This window comes from Ixodes scapularis, unplaced genomic scaffold (assembly GCF_016920785.2).
Source record: "Ixodes scapularis isolate PalLabHiFi unplaced genomic scaffold, ASM1692078v2 PGA_scaffold10__122_contigs__length_95168666, whole genome shotgun sequence".
NCBI lineage: Eukaryota > Metazoa > Arthropoda > Arachnida > Ixodida > Ixodidae > Ixodes > Ixodes scapularis.
Window position 1 is genome coordinate 65,052,793 of NW_024609836.1, and position 21,700 is coordinate 65,074,492.

Genomic DNA, 21,700 nt, shown 5'->3' on the forward strand with positions numbered 1-21,700 from the left:
AGTCATGCTCGAGGTTACACTCGATGGTTCCTACAGCGCACCCATCTTTTGGCAATCTTTCTCTTGCACCGTGAGAACCATAGGATATTTTTTTGTAGTATGTGTGTCCTGCCCTTCAGCGCGTGGAACCAAAACTGCATGCGCGTCTCGCCTATCGTGAACACAGGTGATTACGTATCGACCCTATTTAGAAAAACAGCATTTCGTGATCCCTCTGGTGCGATTTTGGTGCATACCAGTGTTTTCACTCAAATATACCAATGAGGGAACATCTAAACATGAATCTTGTTCTTTTTGAGGTCTGGGTCTCTAGTTCCCCGTTTCAAACCAGAACGGGGTCATAGTCAAATTGCTATGGGATTCATGAATAATCGTAGGTTCACCATAGGCATGGCGGAAGTCGTCTGCAAGCACTTGCCATGCACATTCAAGTTTCGTGCAATAAAACCACCAGACACATCAAACTGGACTTGGCATATAATAGTATCTTTTATTTCTATATTTTTCCACCTTTGTTAATATATATATATATATATATATATGTCTATTCGTAGCGGCTGCCATCACGGGGAAGGAGGGTGTAGGGATCAGCACCTTACAATTCGGCGCACGACACCCTGTCGGTCGGCAACCAAGTGGGATCACAACTTCCATTTCAAACAACACCAGGTACCAAATCTCGTCGAAAACGTCTACGAACACGGCCGGCATGCGTGGAACCTGCCACCGAGCCCACCGCGAGGGGATGTAACACTATGTTTCGACACGCTCCAAAGGGAGTGTGACGGCGAAACACCCGTGTCCCCTTTTGAACGGCACATTACTTGGACCTCAATGCGTCGCCATAACTTTCAACGAGCAAATAATAGAAATACAATAAGCACGAGTCCCTGCCTCGACGAAAAGCGCGCCATGCTCGTCAAACACTCTACGGAAAATATCGAGAGCAGCCGAAATTAACAACAGCGCGCTCGAGGAGGAACGGAGTTTGGCGGGGCACGTGAAATTGCGTAAAAATTACACACTCCGTGCGTCGTTTACAACTTCGGTTCCGTAAAACCTTGCAGACGAGAGCGGGCGTAAACGTTACCGGCGGCCACGCTCAGTCCACTATGTGACGTCGTGCTTTCTTTTTTCGACGGAGGAATGCGCTTCGTGCAGACATCGCCGCGGGGGGGGAGGGGCATTTGGTATGTCGTTCGTCGTTTCGTAAATAAATACGAATTGCGTCCTTTTGCTCTACGCGAGAGGGTGACGATGCTACGACCGGTACCGTTGGTACTGTTGCTGGAGAGTCAGCAGTTCCCGCTGCGCCACTTCATCCTGCCAGAGAGGGACACAGGAAAAACGTTAGAGCGAGGGTACGTTGCCGACGGGGCGAGAACGTTAAGGGAGAAAGCTTCGGTCATCCCGCCTCTAGTGCGAGCTTCCTAGCCCCGATAACGCTTCGATGGCTCGATTGTGCGCTGGAGGCGGGACGAAATCTCCCGCACCAGACTGTATGCATTGTATGTGCCACCCCAACGTGTGTAGAAGATGTATCTCGTTTGCAGTGGCAGCGGGCCTCCCATGCAGTCGAACGAATGGTGCTCACAAAAAAGGGCCGTTTCTCGACTTGTGTGGTTTGGTAGCAGCAAAAGAGGCACGGAAAAGAGGTTCGATATAGCCTTGCATCTGCCCAAAACCCGACAAAAAGCTAGAAAAGAGGAAACTGCACTTCGACTCCTGCTTTTTATTTGAGAAAGCAGGTACGTGCTTAAATGATATTGGAGTAACGGAGGTTTAAAAAAAATATTACAGACGTTTACACTCTTGGTAATGCGAAATTAGAGCACAGCCCTTCAGGTATTTTTATTTTGCTATATACCGTGGTAGAGAATTTGAGAGAATAATATATATATAGTTATATCTTGTTTTATTTATTTTTAGCATACTTTAGAGAGGACCAGTAGGGTTTGGTGAGAGCACCATAATGCAATGCATGCAGTTTTTGTTTTGACGTGAAATGTTCTTTGGCTACTTGCTCCGGATTTTGTGAAGCTACGTTTTGTAAAGCCGTGGTCCGAGACGTCACATGACGTCAGTTTCCCAGCGGAAAAAATAACGTCACATGGCTCCGTGTCACGTGACCTATACACAAATTCAGTTTCCCCGCTAGATTTAGCGGGAAAACTGAATGCGCAATGTTACATTATGGGATGTCAAACCTACGCCCGAATTCAGTTTCTGCACTAAATTTAGCAGAGAATTGAATTGGAGTATAGGTCTCTGACATCCCATAATACAATGTGCGTGGTTACGCCGACGGCAACGTTACCATAACACTCAGTTGGGAAACTGCCATAGGAGCCTGCAACCAGTACTCGAAAACCAAACTAAACGCAATCGCAACTCCGCCATTTCTCCCGTGGCAGCCACTCCAGGAACTGCATGGCTGCACCGGAGTATCACATTCAATAGCGTCCACTGTTACTGTTAAATTTTGGGTTTGATCGGCCATTTTGGCACTAAAACGTATATAGTAGTAGGGGTTGGGCTGCCAACCCCCTATCTCCCAAGCGGACGCGCCGCGATTGACCACCAAAGTTAGGACGCACCCAGTCGGGACGCGCAACCTGAAATCAGTAGCAAGACATGTCTGTATAAAAACCTAATTGTGCCACACAACCTCGTAAACTAAAAATTTATGAAAACATTGTGCTCGTGTCATCTTGTACTATAAATCTCCAATAGAATTTTATGCAAAAGGAACTTTCTCCATTTGTTTTTACGGAAAAGCATGCTTTCTAAAAGCTCATGGTGACCACAGTAAAAAAAAAAAAGATTGAGCAGCCCTTTTGGCACCTTAAGCCTGGGAGTTTCGGTACTCTAGGAACATTCAGTGACTCTAACAGTAGCTATATAAAGTAACTTTCATGTTTTAACCCGCAGTCCAGGTTTCAAGGGCGAGTTTCCCACTGAGTGTTTTATACTTCGTTTCACCTCATGCCCGGACGCAGCGGATGCTACGGGCTATCCTAACCAATCCCGTTCTGTGGACATAGCCCGTTATGTGCTTTCTGCGCGTCACTATGCCCCCTTTCTAAGGTCATGTGACACTCACACGGCCTTGGATTCGCTCCAATGGCTCGTAACATCCGCTGCGCTCGGACGTAAGGTGAAACGGAGCATAGCAACGTTGGCCAATGGCGACGCCACTATATGCGGAAACGGCCTAAGAGCTGTGCTCTAAAATAGAATCTGACTGTCTTTCAATATTGAGAGGTTCTACCGAAGTGCTATAAGTATTCGCGATAGAAGGTACCATAGAAAAGGTGTGCATGGTGTCAGTTTGAACATACAGGTGCTCGAGGAACTGGTGTACAGAAGGTTGTAATGTAATATAGACTTTTTTTTTTTTTTTTTGTAAGATGGCTTTACTACAGCTATGGTTTTAGAGAGACTATTGGAGAGCAAAAGTGGTCTCGGCCTACGTACTCCTTCACCCTGGCACGGAGATTCAACTGCACGATCGATCCAAGAGATGGCCGGACTGTAGCAGCCTTCGCAGATGTACGTCTGCAAACGTGCAATGGATATGCTCAGACTGATGCCATCCAACATAATGACAAGATTCTTTAAACCAATGTAATGACGAGGTCGCTCAAACCAACGCAATGAAAAGATAGCTCAAACCAATGCAACAAGATTGCTCAAAGCGTAGGCGCCGACTACAAGAAGCCTCAAGGGCTCAAAGCAAGTCATGGCTCAAAGCAATGCAGATACAAGATTGCTCAAACCAATGCAGTGAAAATATTGTTCAAACCAAGTCAATGATGAGACTGCTCAAACTAATAGAACGACAAGTGGGACAAGGAGAGTTTATCACCTTTGCAATGAACAGCATGTTTTCCTTCCAGTCACTCTTGAGCTTGTCAGCCTACAATGGAGAAAAGGGGTGGGTACAGATCACCTACATGATTCAAGGGCCAAAGAGATCTCGGAGTGCCTCTAAGCTACCTACAGTAAAATACCGGGAAAGCGCCCACCTCACTTCCACTGAAAAATTGGTTGGTCTAGACATGGGCGCTAGTCCGTTTGAAGCGGCAAAAACCAAGATGGCGGCAGCGGGCACAAGAAGTGAGGGGACCGCGGCGGTGTGCACACTTTATTAAGATGTGTCTCACAAAAGCCCTGGGACCACTGGTTTTGTTTCCAAGAACTGTTCATTGTCACACCGCATTATCTTCACCCCCGTTGGTCCTGACATGGCTACAACTCGGCTGCTAACGTCCAGCACTGTAGGGACCTCGCACTGTACCCAAGTGACCCAAACAATAAAGTTAATGGTTTCCCCTGCCCAAGGAGTCTTTCCCTTTGCATCGCAAGGAAGCGGATATCCCCATCATCCCCGCTGGTGTTCTCGTAGCTGCTACAGTGAGCTGAATATTTGCAACGCTTTGGAAGGGGTCGGTGCTTAAAGGGATACTGAACCGAAATTTCGAGCTCACTAAACAAGCCCGGGTGGATAGGTGGAAAGCTGCAAAACCAAAAAATATTACTCATGCGGCGATATATCAAACGGATCGCCATATTTTTCGGGAAAGAAGTGCGCGATTGAACCCGGCCGACGAGGCCGACGAGACCCCCAAGGCACGTCACGATCCTCATTGCTTCTGCTCCTCGCTACGTCCCGTCAAGCTGGTGAACTGAAGCGAGGAGGAGAAAAGCGAGGCCGCTTCTCCTCGTTCTCAAATTCTCCCGGAAGACAGTTACGTCAAAGAACTCGCTTGATCGCACCCTTCTTTTCCAAAAGTATGGCCATCCGTTTGAGATATCGATGTATGAGTGATGTTTTAAGTTCGTAGCGTCCGGTTCAACACTTCTGCAGCCTTACTTTGCAAAATCCAAATTTCGGTTTAGTATCCCTTTAACTTATAATCAGAATTCCAAAGTTTTGGAAATGTTAATAGTGAGCGCTTGTCCAAAAGTGGGCGCTTCCCCGGTATTTTACGGTATGACCTCCTATATTTCGAAGGCATTTATGAGTTCCTAGACCCGTAAGTGCCAACCCATCAAAATAATAACAGTTTGAAATCGGATTTTTCACACACATATATCAGCGGTCAAGAACAAATTGCCCTGTCTCTGTTCCTTGTTCTCTTTCAATGACTACAGACCCCGAATCCGACACCATGTGATGTGGTCACCTAAAACCGTGACCCCGTTGTGCAACAGGAATTCTCCAGCTAAATGTAGCGGGGAAATCGACACACCATGGCGTCACGTTACACGACCCGGGGCCCCATGCTACACGGTGGAACCAAGCGTAACCAAGAGACTGGTCAGCGCCGTGCCGTCGACCAATGGAAGCAGACTGCGTTGTCCCGGTCCCTAGGTCTCGCTTTTTCTCGCCATGCAGCATGGGGTCACGATGTCAAGTTGCAAAGCTATGCGACGTCCATTTTCCCACTAAATTTAGCGGCATCTACTGGCGAGTCTAATTTTCACTCGGGACAGAACACGGTATTCTTTTTCCACGCTCAACAGCTTCGTTCTAACCTTTTGCTCTCGCACAAAGCACTGATATGACATACCGCAAAGAGGTGTGCCCGTGCTTCTTGCACCGTCGAACTCGGCGGCATGCTGTAGAGTGTAGACGCCAGCTTCCTCTCGATCCAAGTCAGAGTGGCCACCTGCAGCAGACGGGTCGGTAGACGTCAACCAACCTCGCACCACGCCGCAAACTTTGGCCACGGGGGAGCGGGACCGCAGAAGTGAAACTTTAAAACACGTCCAAACCGAGTGCGTCTTTAGAGTGTGGTAAAGTGCTCCGCATGCCTCATGTTTTTGTAGAGAGTGCCAATTTAGAGGTCTTCAGTGATGCCCAAAAGTTTCCCATTGACAGTACCTTTTAACTTACCAATTAAAAAGTTAGCTACTATAAAGTAATGAAGGACTTATTACACCAAACGTTATTCATTTCCAGGCAGCTGGTAGGCCTCGGGAGGGGAGCATGTACACAAGGCAAAAAAAAAAGAATTGAGTTTTCTTCTAGCTGCGCCAAATTTCTAAAAAAAAAAACAAAAAAAACAAGAGTTGCATTAGGACACTTTTACTTCTCGGATTAGCTTACCCGTTTTGACAACCACCAGAAACAAAGTTGTTTGTGCAATTAGGTGGCTAATTAACGAAGATGTTTTAATTAACTTTTTAATTAATAACTTTAGAAGGTATAATGCATTTACGAATTTGATGGTCAACTTACAAGCTGTGTGCTCCAACTGCAAGCTCTAATAAACGTGCGGGCGTTTGGGCGCCACCAGCCAAATTATTTTAGTTCCGCAGGCTTCCTCGAACCGTAACTAATTTAGAAAAGAGCGACAGCAAGGTCACTGTTTCTGTCCCCGCGTAGCATCACGGTGACGAGGTCGCCCGTGACGCGGGCACCTCCTCCGGCACTTTCGTGGAATGTTTATCTTTGGTTTTTTTTGTTTTTATTCTTTTGGCGTCGGCCGTAAATCTTGGCGTCTGCGGTCGGCGCCGACTGCACTGTGTCTTCCACGAGAGAAGTTGTGGATGACGCAGCGTTTCTCGATCCTTAACGCTGTTTGCACAGTTTCACAAAACAGCTTTTACTGAAATCAGTGATAAGGTGCAGGCAAGCTGGTTTACGTTCATGATTTAAGACAACCCTGAGAAAGGGGAAACAAGAAGGACAAACATAACGAAGTCTCAAAATGTTTCGTCGCGTTTGTCCTTGTTTCCCATCTCAGGGTTGTCTTGAATCATGAGCTTTTATCGTATCGACAAAAAGCAAGGGTCCCAGCGTGCTGCCTGCGGGATGAGGACAGAAAGACACGCTGACAGCAGATACCAAGATTTACAACTTGCACCAAAAGAAGAAAAAAAAGAGATAAACATATTGCAATAGTGTTGGCGGGGGCACCCGCATCACAGACGACATCGTCACTGACACTATGCGAGGGCAAAGATAGTGACACCACTGTCGCGCTTTTCTAAATCAGTTTCGGTTTGAGGAAGCCTGCGGAACCAATATAATTTGGCCGGTGGCGCCCAAATGCTTGCACGTCTATTAGAGCTTGCAGTGGGAGCACACGGCCTGGAGGTTGGACATCAATTTCGTAAATGCACTATGCCCTCTAACGTCAATAATTAAAACATTAATTCAAATATCTCCATTAATTATCCACCTAATTGCTCAAGCAACCTTGTTTCTGGTGGTCAGGTAAGCTAATCCAAATAAGTAAAAATGTCCTAACGCAACATTTTTTTTTTTTTTTTTTAATTTGGTGCAGTTATATATAAACACCCTGTATAACTAGCAAGGAAACATGAGTAGTACATTTTTCCTTCAAGAATAAAGGAGATTACTATACACAATCTTTGAAGGGAGAACGGGAGGAGGAATCCACATTACCGAAACATGACTGCCTTACAAACAACGCTGAGCTCACCTCGAAGCTCCAGCGTCCCAGCATGTGGTGCAGCGTAGGGTCCGTCGGTTTCAACTTTGCAGCAATGTCCACGTGCTCCTACAAGAAACGGGCACTTCGTTGCAAATTTTTTTAAAAACACTGACAGACGTTTAAAGGGGCGGTGCAACAATTTTCAAACTTTAGTTAATTAATTGGAGGAATTGGTCTCTCACCTATAAAATGAAGAACAGAAAACTACACCCGCACCGTCTTTCGCGAGAGGGGCACAGTGACCTCACGGGGAGTACCACGTTTGGTTCTATCTTTTGGTCCCCAGCCCCCCCCTCCGCAACTGTCGAGTTTTCAAGGTCAAATTCGGCTACAATAGAGCACTGCTCCCGCCTAGCATCACTGAAGGTCGTGGTGAGCGATTGAGACAAAAGGCTGTTTGCCATAGGAAAGATGACGAGGGTAGCGGAAGAGAGAAAATGGTTTCGTTGAGTTCCAACAGATGGCACCAGGACAACTTGCGTACTCCCCATGACGTGACACCGTGGCTTCTATGTCTGCCACATGCAACTCCAAATCGGGAAAAAATTAACTTTCTGATTATGCGGCGGAATTGCAGTGTTATGGAAGAAGGTGGCGAGTTTTCTCTCACTTGTGACAAGATAAACAATATCAAAAATACAAGCTGCAAATTCCTTTGATGTTAGGATCCGCCTTTTCAAAGACTGCACTTGCGCCACGTGGCTATGCGAGCTGGCTGATGCAGTTGATTGGAATACGGCTGCACAATGTCGACCGTTACCTTGAATTCATATCCGTTTTGGATCTTCTGCTGCACCCCGATGAACTCGGACAGCGACCCGATGGTGATGGCGTACCACTTGTGGACCTCCGCGTTCTTGTCGTCTGCTGCCAGCGCCTCTTTCGCGTAGGCAAACGCTGCGAAGATGAAACCACTCTCACTGCACACACCGCGCTTTCGAGAGTCCTGGTAAGTACTGCATGCGCCTGTTTCACCAGCCACCATTCATGCAACAGGTGCAAGGCTGGAGGCGTGAAATTGCGCCTGCATTCTCTTTCTGTCTTATCATTAGCTTTTCCAGTGATGTGATTGGCCTAAGCCGTTTTGGAGCACCTTTCGGAGCAACCAAAACAGTGTTTTGGAGCAGTAAAAGTGGCTTTTGGAGCAGCCAAAACAGTGTTTCAGAGCACCAAAAATGGCTTTCGAAGCAGATATTCTTAGAAAAATAAAAAAGATTTGTTTTACGTGCTGGACAAACGAAGGGCACTTTGCTCGCTGAAATAAACGAATTATAGTCAAGTTCGACCACCTAGGAGTCTTTCAAGATGCAACTGAAATGTCAATGACATGACAGATTTTGCAATGCTTCAGTTAAATTATACCTATATATGTACCCACAATAGATATATAAGCACCAAACTTCACATATTCAAATTTATTTGAAAACTAAACTTCAGATATTAAAAATTATTTGAAAATGACCAGCTTAGCAGTAAATATCGCAGCATTAGGTTGACCAGTGATATAATATAATAAATGGAAGCAGTCCCCGACTGATGAAACACATAGCTACTGCAGTGCAATGCGAAATTGCAAACAAGAAAAAGGTGCCGTACGACTAGCGGGTACTTTTTGCTTTTCAAAACTTTCTGCAAAGCTGCTGCAAGCTTCGCTTTGGCTTAGGCTAGTAATGAATGTCCACTTTTAATGTCTCCAAAGAAACATTGAGACACCCCACAAGTGTATAGTGCTTTAGGCGTCGCCGAAAAATTTTGAAAAACCGCTTGCCACCGTTTTACTGATTCCCGACGTGCCAGACTTTCGTCAAAAGTAAACGTAAAACAGTGGATTGCAAGCGTCCCGGCTGGTGCCTCTGTCGTGCAATGATGTTCGCATGCACGTCAGGGCAACTTTGGCAGGCTTGCAGCTGCACATGCTTCGTCGCGCGAGCACAGACGGCTGTTCGATCGAAACCGAAACCATGCCACTCCGCTCCGTCGCCAACTGGTCTCCAAAAATGTATGTAAAATGTAACTGCCCAGCATGCGACAAAAAATAGTTCAGCGGCGCGTGCTTGCAAGGCCGGCAGGCAAGGTACAAGCTAAACATACAAAAAAAAAAAGAACCTGAGCGTATCGATGCAGGACATCGCGAGTCAGGGTCAAAACGTTCTTGGAGCGCTTTGTGCAACGACTGAACTCGAGACAAACAAGCGCGCTGTGCGGGTTCAGCCTGCAGACATTGCCTTCTTTGCTTTAGCTCACTTCTCTTCACCAACTTTCTTGCGCGACAGATTTTTCATGTACCGGGGTCCCTCTCGAAAGAAAGCCAACCAAGAGAAACCTATGTAATCAATACTTAGACACAGCAGTCTTCGAACTAATGAGGGATTTTTTGTAGTAGCGTATGTTTTAAACAAGAACAGGAATGTTGATGAACATGCGGCGGTCCTTATGTTTCAGTTTAGGAAGCTCCATATCTGGAGCGACGTGCGGACTGGTAGGCAGGACCAAATATAGTTTTCCCACGGCCGTTGCTTGCAGAAGCGAGGGCTTCAGCTCAAAAAGTAACTCCTGCCGCGCAAAAACGTAATTTCGTTTCAGTGTGACGGCATGGCTGGTACCCAGCACGTTAGCGTCGGAGCGTCCGCACACGCCCGCATCTATCGTAAAAATTTTAAAAATGCGAGACGACATTCACGAGACGACCAGAGCGCGAAAGAAGAGACGGCGGGAAAAACCATGCGAGACCAGATGGGCGATTGATGTAACTAAAGCTGCACGCAAGCTGGTTCAATACTGAGATTGGAGTTTTTTGCCTGTCCTATATACGTCCCTTCTTTTGCCCGGCTCCAGGGTTACAATGTAACGATTGATGCAGAGTACTTTGTGTCGGGTGGCCGCTTGCGCCACCTAGCTTACGCATACTCAGTTACGGTACTCAGTTTAGTTTTGCTTTTGAAAGGCGACCAAAACTGGTCCTTTGGCGCAGGCTTGGCACAGATGACCCATATTTTGGCGAAATGTAGCAGGATGTAGCAGGGTTAGCCCCTTGGCGCAGTTTGGCGCAATTGGCGCAGCAATCACATCACTGCTTTTCCGATCCGCCGGCCTTGCACCTGTTGCACAACTGTCAACTCTAACACATTACCGCACTTCCCACAGGATCGAAGTCTTTCTAAAATTTACAGATTTAGTGGCTTTCGATGTCGCTCGGCTAGTTCCTAATCGGAACCGCGTGTCTATTTCCACTAATTAAAATGTTAATGAATTTTAGTTAATTGACTCATTGTAGCGATTATCCCCTATATTATGTCCCCTCATCAGTACGAGACACCTGCACAGGCCACGCTAATGCAGCCTTCACGGCTTTTTAACGCAAATTTGCAAAGCCTAAGAAGAAAGACACCCTGTACAATGTAACAAATGCGGGATTGTTTGCATAATCAACGCATAACCGCATTACAACTCATAACCGCATCGTAATCGCTCGGGACCGGTCACAACGAGAGAATGCACTGGCACTATCTATCGGATGGCACTGGAACACTTCCTTTCACCGTGCATTTAGAATAATACTCGCTATGTTATAAGTAGGGTTCAATGTTTTTGGGGTTTATTTTTTTTTTTGAATCTGTAACACTTTTTGCGAGTGGTTTTTTTTTTTTTTTTTGCTTTTTTGTTTTGTTTTACAGATGTTTCTGTCGATTTTCGGTGTCAGACGAAAAAAATGTTGGCGTCTGTTGCGGCTTACGTTGAAAAAAATGAGACAGGGGAATGGGATTTCATGTCCTCCGGGGAGCACGTGTGTGACCCGAATACTTGGAAGATGTCCAGGTACCGATTAGTGAAGGAATCAGCATTTGGACCCACAGTCAAAGCTAGTTTGGAGGCTCCGCTTTGGACTAGCACAAAATAAAACTCTAAGTAAAGACTTCCTTCCCATTAAACCCGGGGATTTTCCGATCGAGGGACGGTTCCGCCACTGCGTTTTTCGGTTTTCCTCAATTCTTATAAAAACCGTCTCAAGGGTTAGTTTTCAGGGTTCATCGGCATGCACTGAAAACACGGAGCCCTGGTTGTAAGCGACCGTTTCTCGTAGCTAGTGTGTAAGCACAATCTCGCAAATACCGCAAGACCTTTGGTCTAGTCATACACAAGTCGAAAGTGTTCTAGGGGCGGTTTGCTAGGGAATGCGGCTATTTTTCCCCAGCGGGTACGAGGGATTTTTGTGCCACATGACCGGCTCAGAAAGCAGAAAGTACCAAGTGTTCCAGCCAGTTCCGCTCGGCGGTTCCGCTTGCTTATTGCAATCTTTTCCAGAAATACTTTTACATGCTGCGCTTAAAGTATACAAATGCGGTTAATTTCACTCACGTTTCAAGCCTGTTCACCCTCTTTCTGCGTGCAAGTGCGAACTTGAATAACCAAAACGGGAACGGACTTGCGGCAGGAATTTGCCTGTCTCGACGTCGGCTATTTTGAGTTGCATAGCCAAGGCTTCTTGGCGCCAAAGCTATTTGCGCAAGCACGTCGCTTTGTTCGTAGTCTCTTTTGCACAAAAGCACGCATGAACGAGCTGTAAGACAAAGTCACGTGATCTGGCAGCAACACCGAGCTGTAGCACACCGGAAGCTATGCCGGCCTCGACGATGTAGCAGAAAATGGTTGGCACGGAATTTTTTTTTATAGGTACCTTGCCCCCGTGAGGCCGGTCATGTAACCAGAAAATTTTTATTGCAGGAATTTTAGCCACGGCATTCACTAGCAAACCGCCCCAAGGCTGCCCAACAGGTGGCACCAGCGTACTCTCTCGCCGTAAACGGCTACAAGGGCTTGCAAGTCAGTCGATATACTCAAATACAAGTATGTGAACCAGCGTTCACTGCAAGCAGTGAACACCGTTTCCAAGCGACGAAGGAGACGAACCTTCAAACGCGAGGTCTCGTTTTCTGGAGACTTCACCGTTCTTCTGTGCCGTGATGCCGCACAGGTGGGTCACCTTGGCCATTCTCCACAGGAAGGGTGCACTCTTTGCATACTGCAAGGAAAACGTCAATCTCACTCAAGAGTCACAAATTTTTTTTAAATTGGCCAACTCTTCGGCATTCTTAAAAGACGTTCTAGGTGCATAGACTTTAAGCACTCTTCCTTTCTCAGGCACAGTGAGGAGGCCACTGGAAGGCATATTCCAACGGCTCTGTGAATATGTAAAGCGGGCAGTGTGTTGCATGATGTCATGTTGTTACATGACGTGACATCAGAATATCATTTCATAGTGTCAGATGACGCCACAGTGTTACATGACATCACTTTGTCACACATCACATCATGACAACATTGTGTCACATGTTATGATGTTATCACACAGTGTCAAACGACATCAAATAGTGCTATGATGTCACAGGACTCAAACTGCTACACATTTGAGCGCCTTTGGGATCAGACCACAGTGCCACATGACACCGCGACATCGTCGAGGCGACATCTGCGAACACAAAAACTCTAAGAGCTGGTCCTATAAATGCTATACATTTAAAAAAGTGTAGCAAACATGAACACAAGATGAAAAGACGTATTGCGCTCATGTCTACAGGACCACAGTCTCGACCTTGTGGTTGTGTTTCGTGCTCCATTTTTTATCTGTCGACCTCTTGCAGTCATGTCCCAAGCCTGACAATTTATCGCATGTTAAGCAGAACGCCACAGAAGGCAGGGAAGTCGTTTGTCCTGAAATGCAAACAAAGAACCGAATGCTGCTATGAAAATATGCTCCTCAGAAAGGTGAGGACTAGAAAATATTTAAGTGCAAAAATTATATATGTACAGTAACATCATTTGCATTTTGTAATTTGCCTAGATCATTGCATTAAGAAATCAGTAATTCGTGATGACCGCAAAAAATTAACGTGCAATACCAAATAGACCACTTTGAAACGTAATAGACCCTTTCCGAAATTCAGTCTGGCCACTTTGATCACTATCATCATCTGTGGAACGGCATCTGTGCCATACGAATGGCGGCCTTCTAGTGACTGATAAAGGAAGACGTTGAAGATGCTCCTAAGCGGATATTGCGAGGCCTGTACGTTCGGGGGTCAGTACGAAGCGAAGTAGGGCTGGAACACAAGAGCTACGTAAGCGTTTATTTCTAATTGCTCAGATTCAGTCGATCTGTCGTGGCACACAATCGGCTTTAAAGCACTTTGGTGTATAGAATTTTCTCGAGGCATCTCAGTGGGTTGGAGCTTTGTTCTGAATGCACGTTCTTGGTCACCATCGACCTGAAAGTGATCGAGAAAGAACTCACACTGAACAATTCCTCGCGTGCCGTCGACTTGCGAAAGTGACGGTGCCGATACAAGTTCATTTCCGCCATTGATAGGGCAAAACCTAAACTGCTTTACGAACCACCAGATGGCACTGAATTTGTGAAAGGGTCTATTGCACAAGTGAATTTAACCACAATTTATGGCATATTCTGTTCCCTCAAATGCAGGAAAAAGCTTACCATGCACAAAGGCATTGCCTTTTTTTTACAGAACTTGAATAAAGCTTTATAATGCAGGGCATTTCCAATGAAAGGAAAGACACAGCATGTCCTTGGCACATCCTCTGCAAAGACATGCAACCGACGTGCCTGAAACGACCCCTTACATCACTTTGGTATGCATTACTGTGGGTGGGACTTGTAACACTCTTTCTGCTCAACTCACAAAATCAGGTGACGAAAACGCGAAACCTCATATATGAATATCTCGAAGTCTGCTTGTTTTCCGCCAGTTACCTAAATGGTTTAGGCTAAAATGATTGCTCCGAAACACTACAATTGCAACATACTGTAATATATTTTCTAAGAAGTTAATAGCACTAATTAATAAGTTTTAGTTAATCACAGCTGATTGTGGCAAATCTCGCTCATTTAATGTCTGCTGAGCTCATGGACTCGCAATGAAGACGGCATCCATCCAACTGTCACTCCCTCTTTTTAAAAGAATATGTCTGAATTAAAAACAAGCACCCTGTACCTGAAAATTAATGCTGAGTCCTACAGCCAGGCTTTGTGCAAGCATCATGGCTACTTAAGACTGGTTTTCAATAAATCAGACCACCCACTATAACCTATTCGCTGGCAGAGATGAAGGGCACGCCAGTCACACGCCCTCCATCTTTGACAGACGAAGAAGAGTTTAAAGTTGCCAAATGGACTCAATCTCAGAACAGGTTCATCCTGTTCAAAGGCTACCTTGCCAATGGACCCTTTTCCAAATTCAGTATGGCCACTTTGATAGCTATCACCGTCCAAGATACGACGTCTGCGTTGTAACAATGGCAGACCCCTAGTGAATGGTGCATGAAGAAGTTGATACAGGGTCTATATATTTGAGATTTTGGTACAATATGACGCATAAATTGACTAGTAGAGCTGCGTAAGCATTCGTTTTTAACTCGGAACCAACCGATCTGTTGACACAATCAGCTCCAAAGACCCTCGATGTATGGAATTTTATAGATTAATTGACAAGAATTGGCACTTTGTCCCGACCGGTCATATCTTTGCCGCCATTACATTTGAAAGAGACCGAGAAAGAACTGCACAGTGAAAAATACATTCCCGTCTGCTGAGGACCTGCGAAAGTAGCAATGCCCGATTTAACACCAAATATTCATTACCACTATTAGTAAGGCAAAATCTAAATTGCTGATTAATCCACCGGACAGTACTAAATTTTGGAAAGAGTCTATGCAGAGCGCAAGTTTGTCTGCTTCTTTTGCAGGAATTGTGGAGACATCAGAACGCCGAGCTCCGACTGTTTCTGATTAAGGGATAATGGGTAGACCTCAAAGCAAGCTGCCTTGAGGTTTACCCACTATCCTTCTAATCAAAACTAATCGGAGCTCGGCGTTCTGACGTCATTGCAACCCCTGACAAGGAAGCAGACGAACTTGCGCTCCGCAATGGGAGCATGGTTATGGTGCCTGAGGCGCGTCCCCGACCGGTGTGTTTACCGCGTCCTCAAAAGAGGTTCTCAGATTTCTGCCCGATGATGTCACAGAAGTGTCACAATGTTGCCTGCTGTGATCCTGGCAGTGGCACAGCGGTGGAGGTGGATCTGGCAGACTCCTGCTCTGCCGCCAAGTCGCTCCGCAGCCAGGCAGTCGACAGACACCAAAGCGGACACGAGACGAGACTGACACCAAAGCGGAACGACGGGAACCCTCAAACAACCGCCGGAATCGCGACGTGACAGCACAACGCACCATCTCCTGCGAAACAATCTGTGGCCACTTCTGGACCACTTTCGACGCACGGGCGGGATGGGATGGTACACCCACAAGTCGAAGACACGTTTCAGGCACCGAAGTACAGTGAAAGCTAAATTGCTACTTGACAAACGAGATGGCACTAAATTTCATAAACATCTGTTGGGAATTTTGCCAAAACGCAACCTTCCAGACCTGTTGGCGCTTCAGCTTCATGCTGAAGTAAAGCTCCTCTTTGTCCCCAGGCTTGTCGAGGGCGCAATCCACGGCGTCCAGCCAGGGGTCGTCGACCTGGGCGGCCCGTTGGTCCCCGATGTGGTTCTCCTCAGCCACCACCACCTCCTCTTCAGGCCGCTGGGGCGCCACCTCTTCGACGACCTCTTCAGGGCCCTTGAAGCTGGTCCAGGAGCTGTCGGCATCTTCGCTGTTGGACGAGAGAGTCGTCGAGTCTCGCGATTTGTCACGAAGAGACATTTTGCTGAATCACCCAAGTGCCGCCCCCATAGCCCCAAAAAAAGAAAACAAGATAGGGGAATGGTTTCCGAAGAAAGAAGCAACTTCTTGGAGAGTTAAGTGCATGCTGTGTTGTCGGTCAACACAAAATAAAGTAGTAGATAATAATTCCTTTTCCCGAAGCTTTAGATTTTCTTGCTCAAAAACGGCTCCAATCTGGTGTTATTTTTTAGGCTTTCCCCGACCTTGATAAAATCGCCACTGCGGTCAATTTCGGGGGTTTATTGGCATGTATTGGAGACATAAAACCCTAATAATAATGTTCCAGAGTTCAGTATCAAAATAGCAATGAGATTCCACCAAAATGTTTGTGTATGTTTCCTAAAAACCGAAGTGTCAAAGGAAGCGTTGCATTTCCACGGCTATCATAATGCTTGGGCGAAATTCCTAGGCTTTTTTAGGCTGACTAAAATTCTGAGAATGACACCCCAAGAGTTGCGCAAATATGTGCTAGGCTGTGAGCGCTTCTATTGGGGGACTGTGGAGAATGCCGGTTATTGAAGCAAATTATGAGGGAAAGGAGTGTTTGTTGAAGTAAGGGCACCTTAATCTTCTTGAGAGCAATTCCATTTCATGAAGGCTTCTTTAATCACATGCACAATGGTAGGTTAGCAAGCAAACCCACGATGAAAATCAAAATCCCTTTAAGAAAAAGAGTAAAAGGGCTAGAAAGTGAAGTAACGAATGCAAGAAAAGAGGAAATGCATTTTCAATACAACTAGTACCGCAAGTTCCTGAGATGCCCCACCCCCGAAAGAAAACCCACCCCTATTTTTGGCATGATTCTCTATTTTTTTAAAAACACCGAAAGATTGCCCACTTCTATACTCCGTTTCACGATAACTTGGCTAACTGTGGAGGCTACGGCCGTGACCCAATAGGAGCATCAAAGCGAGGCGCGCGCACACTAAGTCACGGGAGCGTTCGTGTCACTATGCCAAATGTGAGACCCAAAGGAACCGACTGTCGTCTGTAGGCTAAGAGTCATCTGCTGCAAAAGAAACCAACTTCGGATTCGTAACATCCACCATCTCAACACTGCTGTTCGCTAGAGTAGTGAACTCTTCGGGAACAGTTCATGAGATAACCATACGCTCAATTTACCCTCGAATCTGCGGCGAGTTCTAATGCCAAGGCGATAAGTTTTGAGTGGAAACGGTCAATTACACAGCCACGATCATTCAAAAACCGTATTGTTCTCGGAAATGTGTTGCTTTGTATCAAGTATCGTTGAAAAGTAACATGTCTTAGTCTTTCTTCAAAGTCATGTCGTAGTCAGACGAGTCTGACCATAACACAACTAAAAGGAAACGAAGCCTAGAACAACATTTTGTCGCAGACGGCGCTTCTTTTGTGGCGGTAACGAGATCTCTGTGGTCTCGACCACGGGGTGTTGTCGCGTGCCTGGCTCCGATGCTCTTATTGGGTCAGGAGGGCTGATGCCTCCACAGTTCGTCAAGTTATCGTGAAACGAAGTATAATAATTCCAGGGCTCTGGCCAACGGTGATCTCGGCAGAAATGGTGTTACTTAGCCACGGCGGGAGACAAGTGAACATTGCTGACTGGAAAAAACTGCCGTCTTTAATTCATTGCCCCTCCCTGCAAATACAAGTTTCGCAGGTCACAAAATCTAAAACTAGCATTTTTCAACTTTTTTTTTGATCGTGCATTGAAAGTTAGTTTACTCATTATTTTCACCCGATTCGCTTTCAATTTTAGGTGGGACATCCCTCGGGAGATTACGGTATACAGCCTGTCTCTCTGTAATGCATGTTTGCCGGCTACAATTTTTGGCATTTCAAGGGGACCAGAAAGATCCAGCAGAAAGGTTTGTCTCTCTCTATGCATTCTCACACAGTTTGTAGAGTATCTGCTTACCAAGACCGAAACAAGACTGCTCTATACATTGAACAAAAGGGACCAGTGTTACAACTTGCGCTACAACCGCAAAGGTTGTAACCTCGATCTTTGCAAGGCTTCCAAAGCAAACTGGCACAGCATAATCCATAACCCGTGTGAACATGCATTAAATATCAACTCGATAAACAAGTGCTGAGATGCACAAAAATTGGATGTATGTGCGAGCGTGCTCATCAAGTTCTGCTGTAATTTCACGTTTGTTTTAGTGAGCAGGATGACAGTCGATAGGCGGCAAGTTTGTGCTAACTTCGTATTTACCTCTCTAGTAAACAAACAACCCTTTTTTTTTTATTCTATGTTAGGTAGTTTGAACAGCCGAGACGGGGGGAGGGGGGGGGGGGGGGGGGGGAGAAAAACGTATTCTGCCGACTTTGCGGGCACGCACGCAGGAAAACCTCATTAAAAATGTACCATTTCCAGACGCCACTTTTTTTCCTGGTCCGGCTGTCCATTGTCTCCAAACCGCACCCGCCGCAACACATTTCCTTGTCTTTTTCAATGCTAGCTTCGAGAATCCCACCTCGAAGTCGTCATGGTCGTAAATCCCGCAGATTTTTTTTTAACTGTTTATCATTATTTTTTTTTTAAGAGAACTAATTTGAACAAACAAGCAGTGACTAATCACAAGCGCAATGACAAGATAGGTTTTGCTGCGCCACCGACAACAAGATAATAGCCTTACAAAAGGCTGCAGAATCATGCCCGTAGGTTTTGATGCCTTGCAAATGGCTAATAAATGCATGCATGCATACAAGGAAAACATACGTGCGTTACAGTGCAAAAAACAAATAAAAAAATAATAAGTGTGTTGGTCACAGACTCACACGTCCGTGAAGTCGAAGTACTCGTCGTTGTCGTCCTCGAAGCTACTACTTGAAGTTTGTCCGGTCAGTTGAGGCTCGCTGGACAGTCTTGGAGCCTTTTTGACGCCGACACGCTTAAAAACAGTTACCGACGATGACGAAGGCGGAGACAGGGGCCCGTCCGACGTTGACGTCTTGAGCTGCTCGATCTCGCGTCGAAGGTCGGCGATGGTGCCAGCCAGGCTATTCAGTTCTCGCGTGACGTTGCGGTTGAGCTTGTAGTAGAGGTATATCCCACTGATGCCGACCACGACTCCGGTGCCGAGAGCGGCAATCATGGTCAGTTTGTCCCGCATGAGACCGTCCATGTTCCTGCGAGGCGGCGACGACGAACGGAGGGAAGAAACGCTAATGGAAAGGAGGCGACCTGTCGTTGCCTCGTGGATGTGGGGCAGCCGCTGAGAAGTTCAAGTTCGAGCACTTCTGCCTGTTTGTTTTTCTTTTTAGAGAGGAAAAGACGCGCGGAGAGCGGGCTTACATCGTCACCGGAGCGAGGACGAGCAGCGGAGGCAGCGGAGGCAGCGGAGCCAGCGGCACCAGCGGGCAGCGGTAGAGCAGCGGGTAGAGCTAGAGGCGAAGTTATAATGCTTTATAAATGATTGGACAGATAAATTTGAAAACAACTCTACGGATTGGGCGGCAACTCGCGCCATCTGCCTATGGAAAGAAATAATTGCAGGGTCATGTGGGCAGGGATTATTTTTTACTTTTAGTATTTCTGCCTTTCAGGCGAAGTTTTGACCACGCGTGGCCAGCTCTGGTCGTTGAATGCCAATCAAATTTTCTGAAAATTTAAATGGAAACATAGGGTCGGTTTGATTCGATTTGGCCACTTTGGCGTCGTTTTGAGCAGGGGTTTCCCCAGGAACGGAAATGAGGGGGGGGGGGGGGGGGGGGGGGGGGGGGGGGGGGGGGGGGGGTGAGTGAGTGTAGGGAAATTACTGATTTTTAGCCGCCATGGGGAAGACATTCCAGACGCCCATGGGTGAATGCAGGTGTTTCTAGAGGGGGTCAGCGCCAGTAGATGTTTGAGAACCCTTCACCCCTCCGCCCTCCCCCCCCCCCCCCCCCCTCCCTTTTCCCCGCCCAAAAATTTTACACATGCTGCATTAAAAAAAAAAAAAAAAAAAAGAGGGGGGGGGGGGGGCGTCTTTATTTCGAATTTTCGTCCACCAAATGTACTTGACAAAACATTTTTTTTTCTTGCGTCGAGGCAGTTGGCGGGTGTGCTGCATCACCTTTTGGAAGAATAATTCCAGACACTTCAGGGGGGGTAACTAGCAGGTGCAACTCCCTGCATATCGTCTACCTCGACAAAAAATAAAATAAAATAAAAAGGAACAGAATGTCGTTTAGCCGAGAATAACATTCTGCCATGACAATTTTGAACGAAAGCTCAAAATAAGGAGGGTTCGTAAAGTTATGATTAATGAACTTGTATTACCAGATATTCTATGTAATTGTATGCACTTCCCTACAGTGTAAATCTATATATATATGTATATTTAATTGGGAGAGGAATTTTAGTTTTACCATCCTTACAAGGCTTCGGAAGCGACTTGGGAATAGTTTAAATTTCATTCTATTAGTCCATTGCAACTCAAGAAGGCGGGGAGAGGGAAAGGAGGTCGGGGAGGAGGAAGCAGACGGAACGCTGAAGAGAGGAGGAGGTTTCCCCCTCTATCCTCTCCAGCGTTCCGTCTGCTTCCTCCTCCCCGGCCTTCCTTCCCCTGGCTCGACCTTCTTGAGTTGCAAAGGCTATATTGCTGTCGGCAGATTTATATATATATATATATATATATATATATATATATATATATATATATTAATGTGTTTTTAAAGGGGAGTACTTCTATACGTTTTAATCCTAATAGGACAATTTTAATTCGGATTTCTGAACCTCACTTTATTTAATTGTCTGTTGAATTGAAGCCAACAACTTATCTGATAAGGTTCCAAGGATTAACTCATTAATAGGCATAGAAATTACGAGTAAATATGTCGTCATTTGGATGGACATAATTATATGTACAATCTTATATTACATCTGATTTTTTATATCTTTTAACATCTGAGACTAGCGCAAAAAAAATTCTTTCTGTTTTTTTTTGTTTTTTTTTTCACAGGCGTTAATTGACATTATTTTCTACCACCAGCTCGCCTGCGCGCTGCAGTCTTTTCATCTGATTTTAATTGGATATTCTAAACCATTCTGAGAAATTTTCATGAGAAAAAGATATGTTAAAATTCGTACTTCTAGAATTTCCTCTTGCATTTAAAGGCGTTTATTTTCCAACTTGTTTAGGTATTGTTCTTGTCGAATATGTATTGGTTTAAGCTTTCATTTGATATAAAATTCATGTTACATGATTGAATGTAACAATACGTTATCCGCATCCAAACCAGGTAAAGTACCGTTACAGAAGGCATGCGGACAAACAAGGCGGATTCTTTCGGTCGCGCACCAGCACCTAGCTGTGTTTGTCCTATGTGCCCAAGCTTGTTCCCCTTCTCCAGGGATTATTTTCGTCATTCTTGTCCATCTCGCTTGCACCTTTGTATCAATTGCATTATCATCAAAACCTTAAAATGCAGGCCGTCCACCCTTGTTGGTGTTAGACTGGTGGCAGTTAATAAAACCCTGCTCTCCCTACGTCCAACTCCTGGTTATCTCAGTTGATAGAGCGCTC

The 21,700-nt window shown here is 45.8% G+C and overlaps 1 protein-coding gene across 1 annotated transcript; it reads right to left on the reverse strand.

Moving 5' to 3' along the window:
• Positions 1-465: 465 nt before the first annotated feature.
• Positions 466-19,596, reverse strand: LOC8024887 (regulator of microtubule dynamics protein 2). The gene is made up of 9 exons (XM_029991166.4): positions 18,972-19,596; positions 15,909-16,137; positions 12,378-12,489; positions 8,230-8,366; positions 7,458-7,535; positions 5,577-5,675; positions 3,869-3,919; positions 3,478-3,558; positions 466-1,323 (listed from the first exon to the last, which is right to left on the reverse strand). The coding sequence occupies exons 1-9, from the start codon at positions 19,316-19,318 to the stop codon at positions 1,261-1,263; spliced, it is 1,197 nt and encodes a 398-aa protein (XP_029847026.2). The 5' UTR covers positions 19,319-19,596; the 3' UTR covers positions 466-1,260.
• Positions 19,597-21,700: the final 2,104 nt, after the last annotated feature.

What these genes read in the sequence shown, in the direction of transcription:
- LOC8024887 (XM_029991166.4), bottom strand. Translation starts at nt 19,318, where the DNA reads ATGGACGGTCTCATGCGGGACAAACTGACCATGATTGCCGCTCTCGGC. An exon ending in TGAAGCTGAAGCGCCAACAG is followed by an intron (nt 12,490 to 15,908) that starts GTCTGGAAGGTT and finishes TTTTCCTTGCAG; the next exon opens with TATGCAAAGAGTGCACCCTT. An exon ending in AAAACGGATATGAATTCAAG is followed by an intron (nt 7,536 to 8,229) that starts GTAACGGTCGAC and finishes CGTTTCTTGTAG; the next exon opens with GAGCACGTGGACATTGCTGC.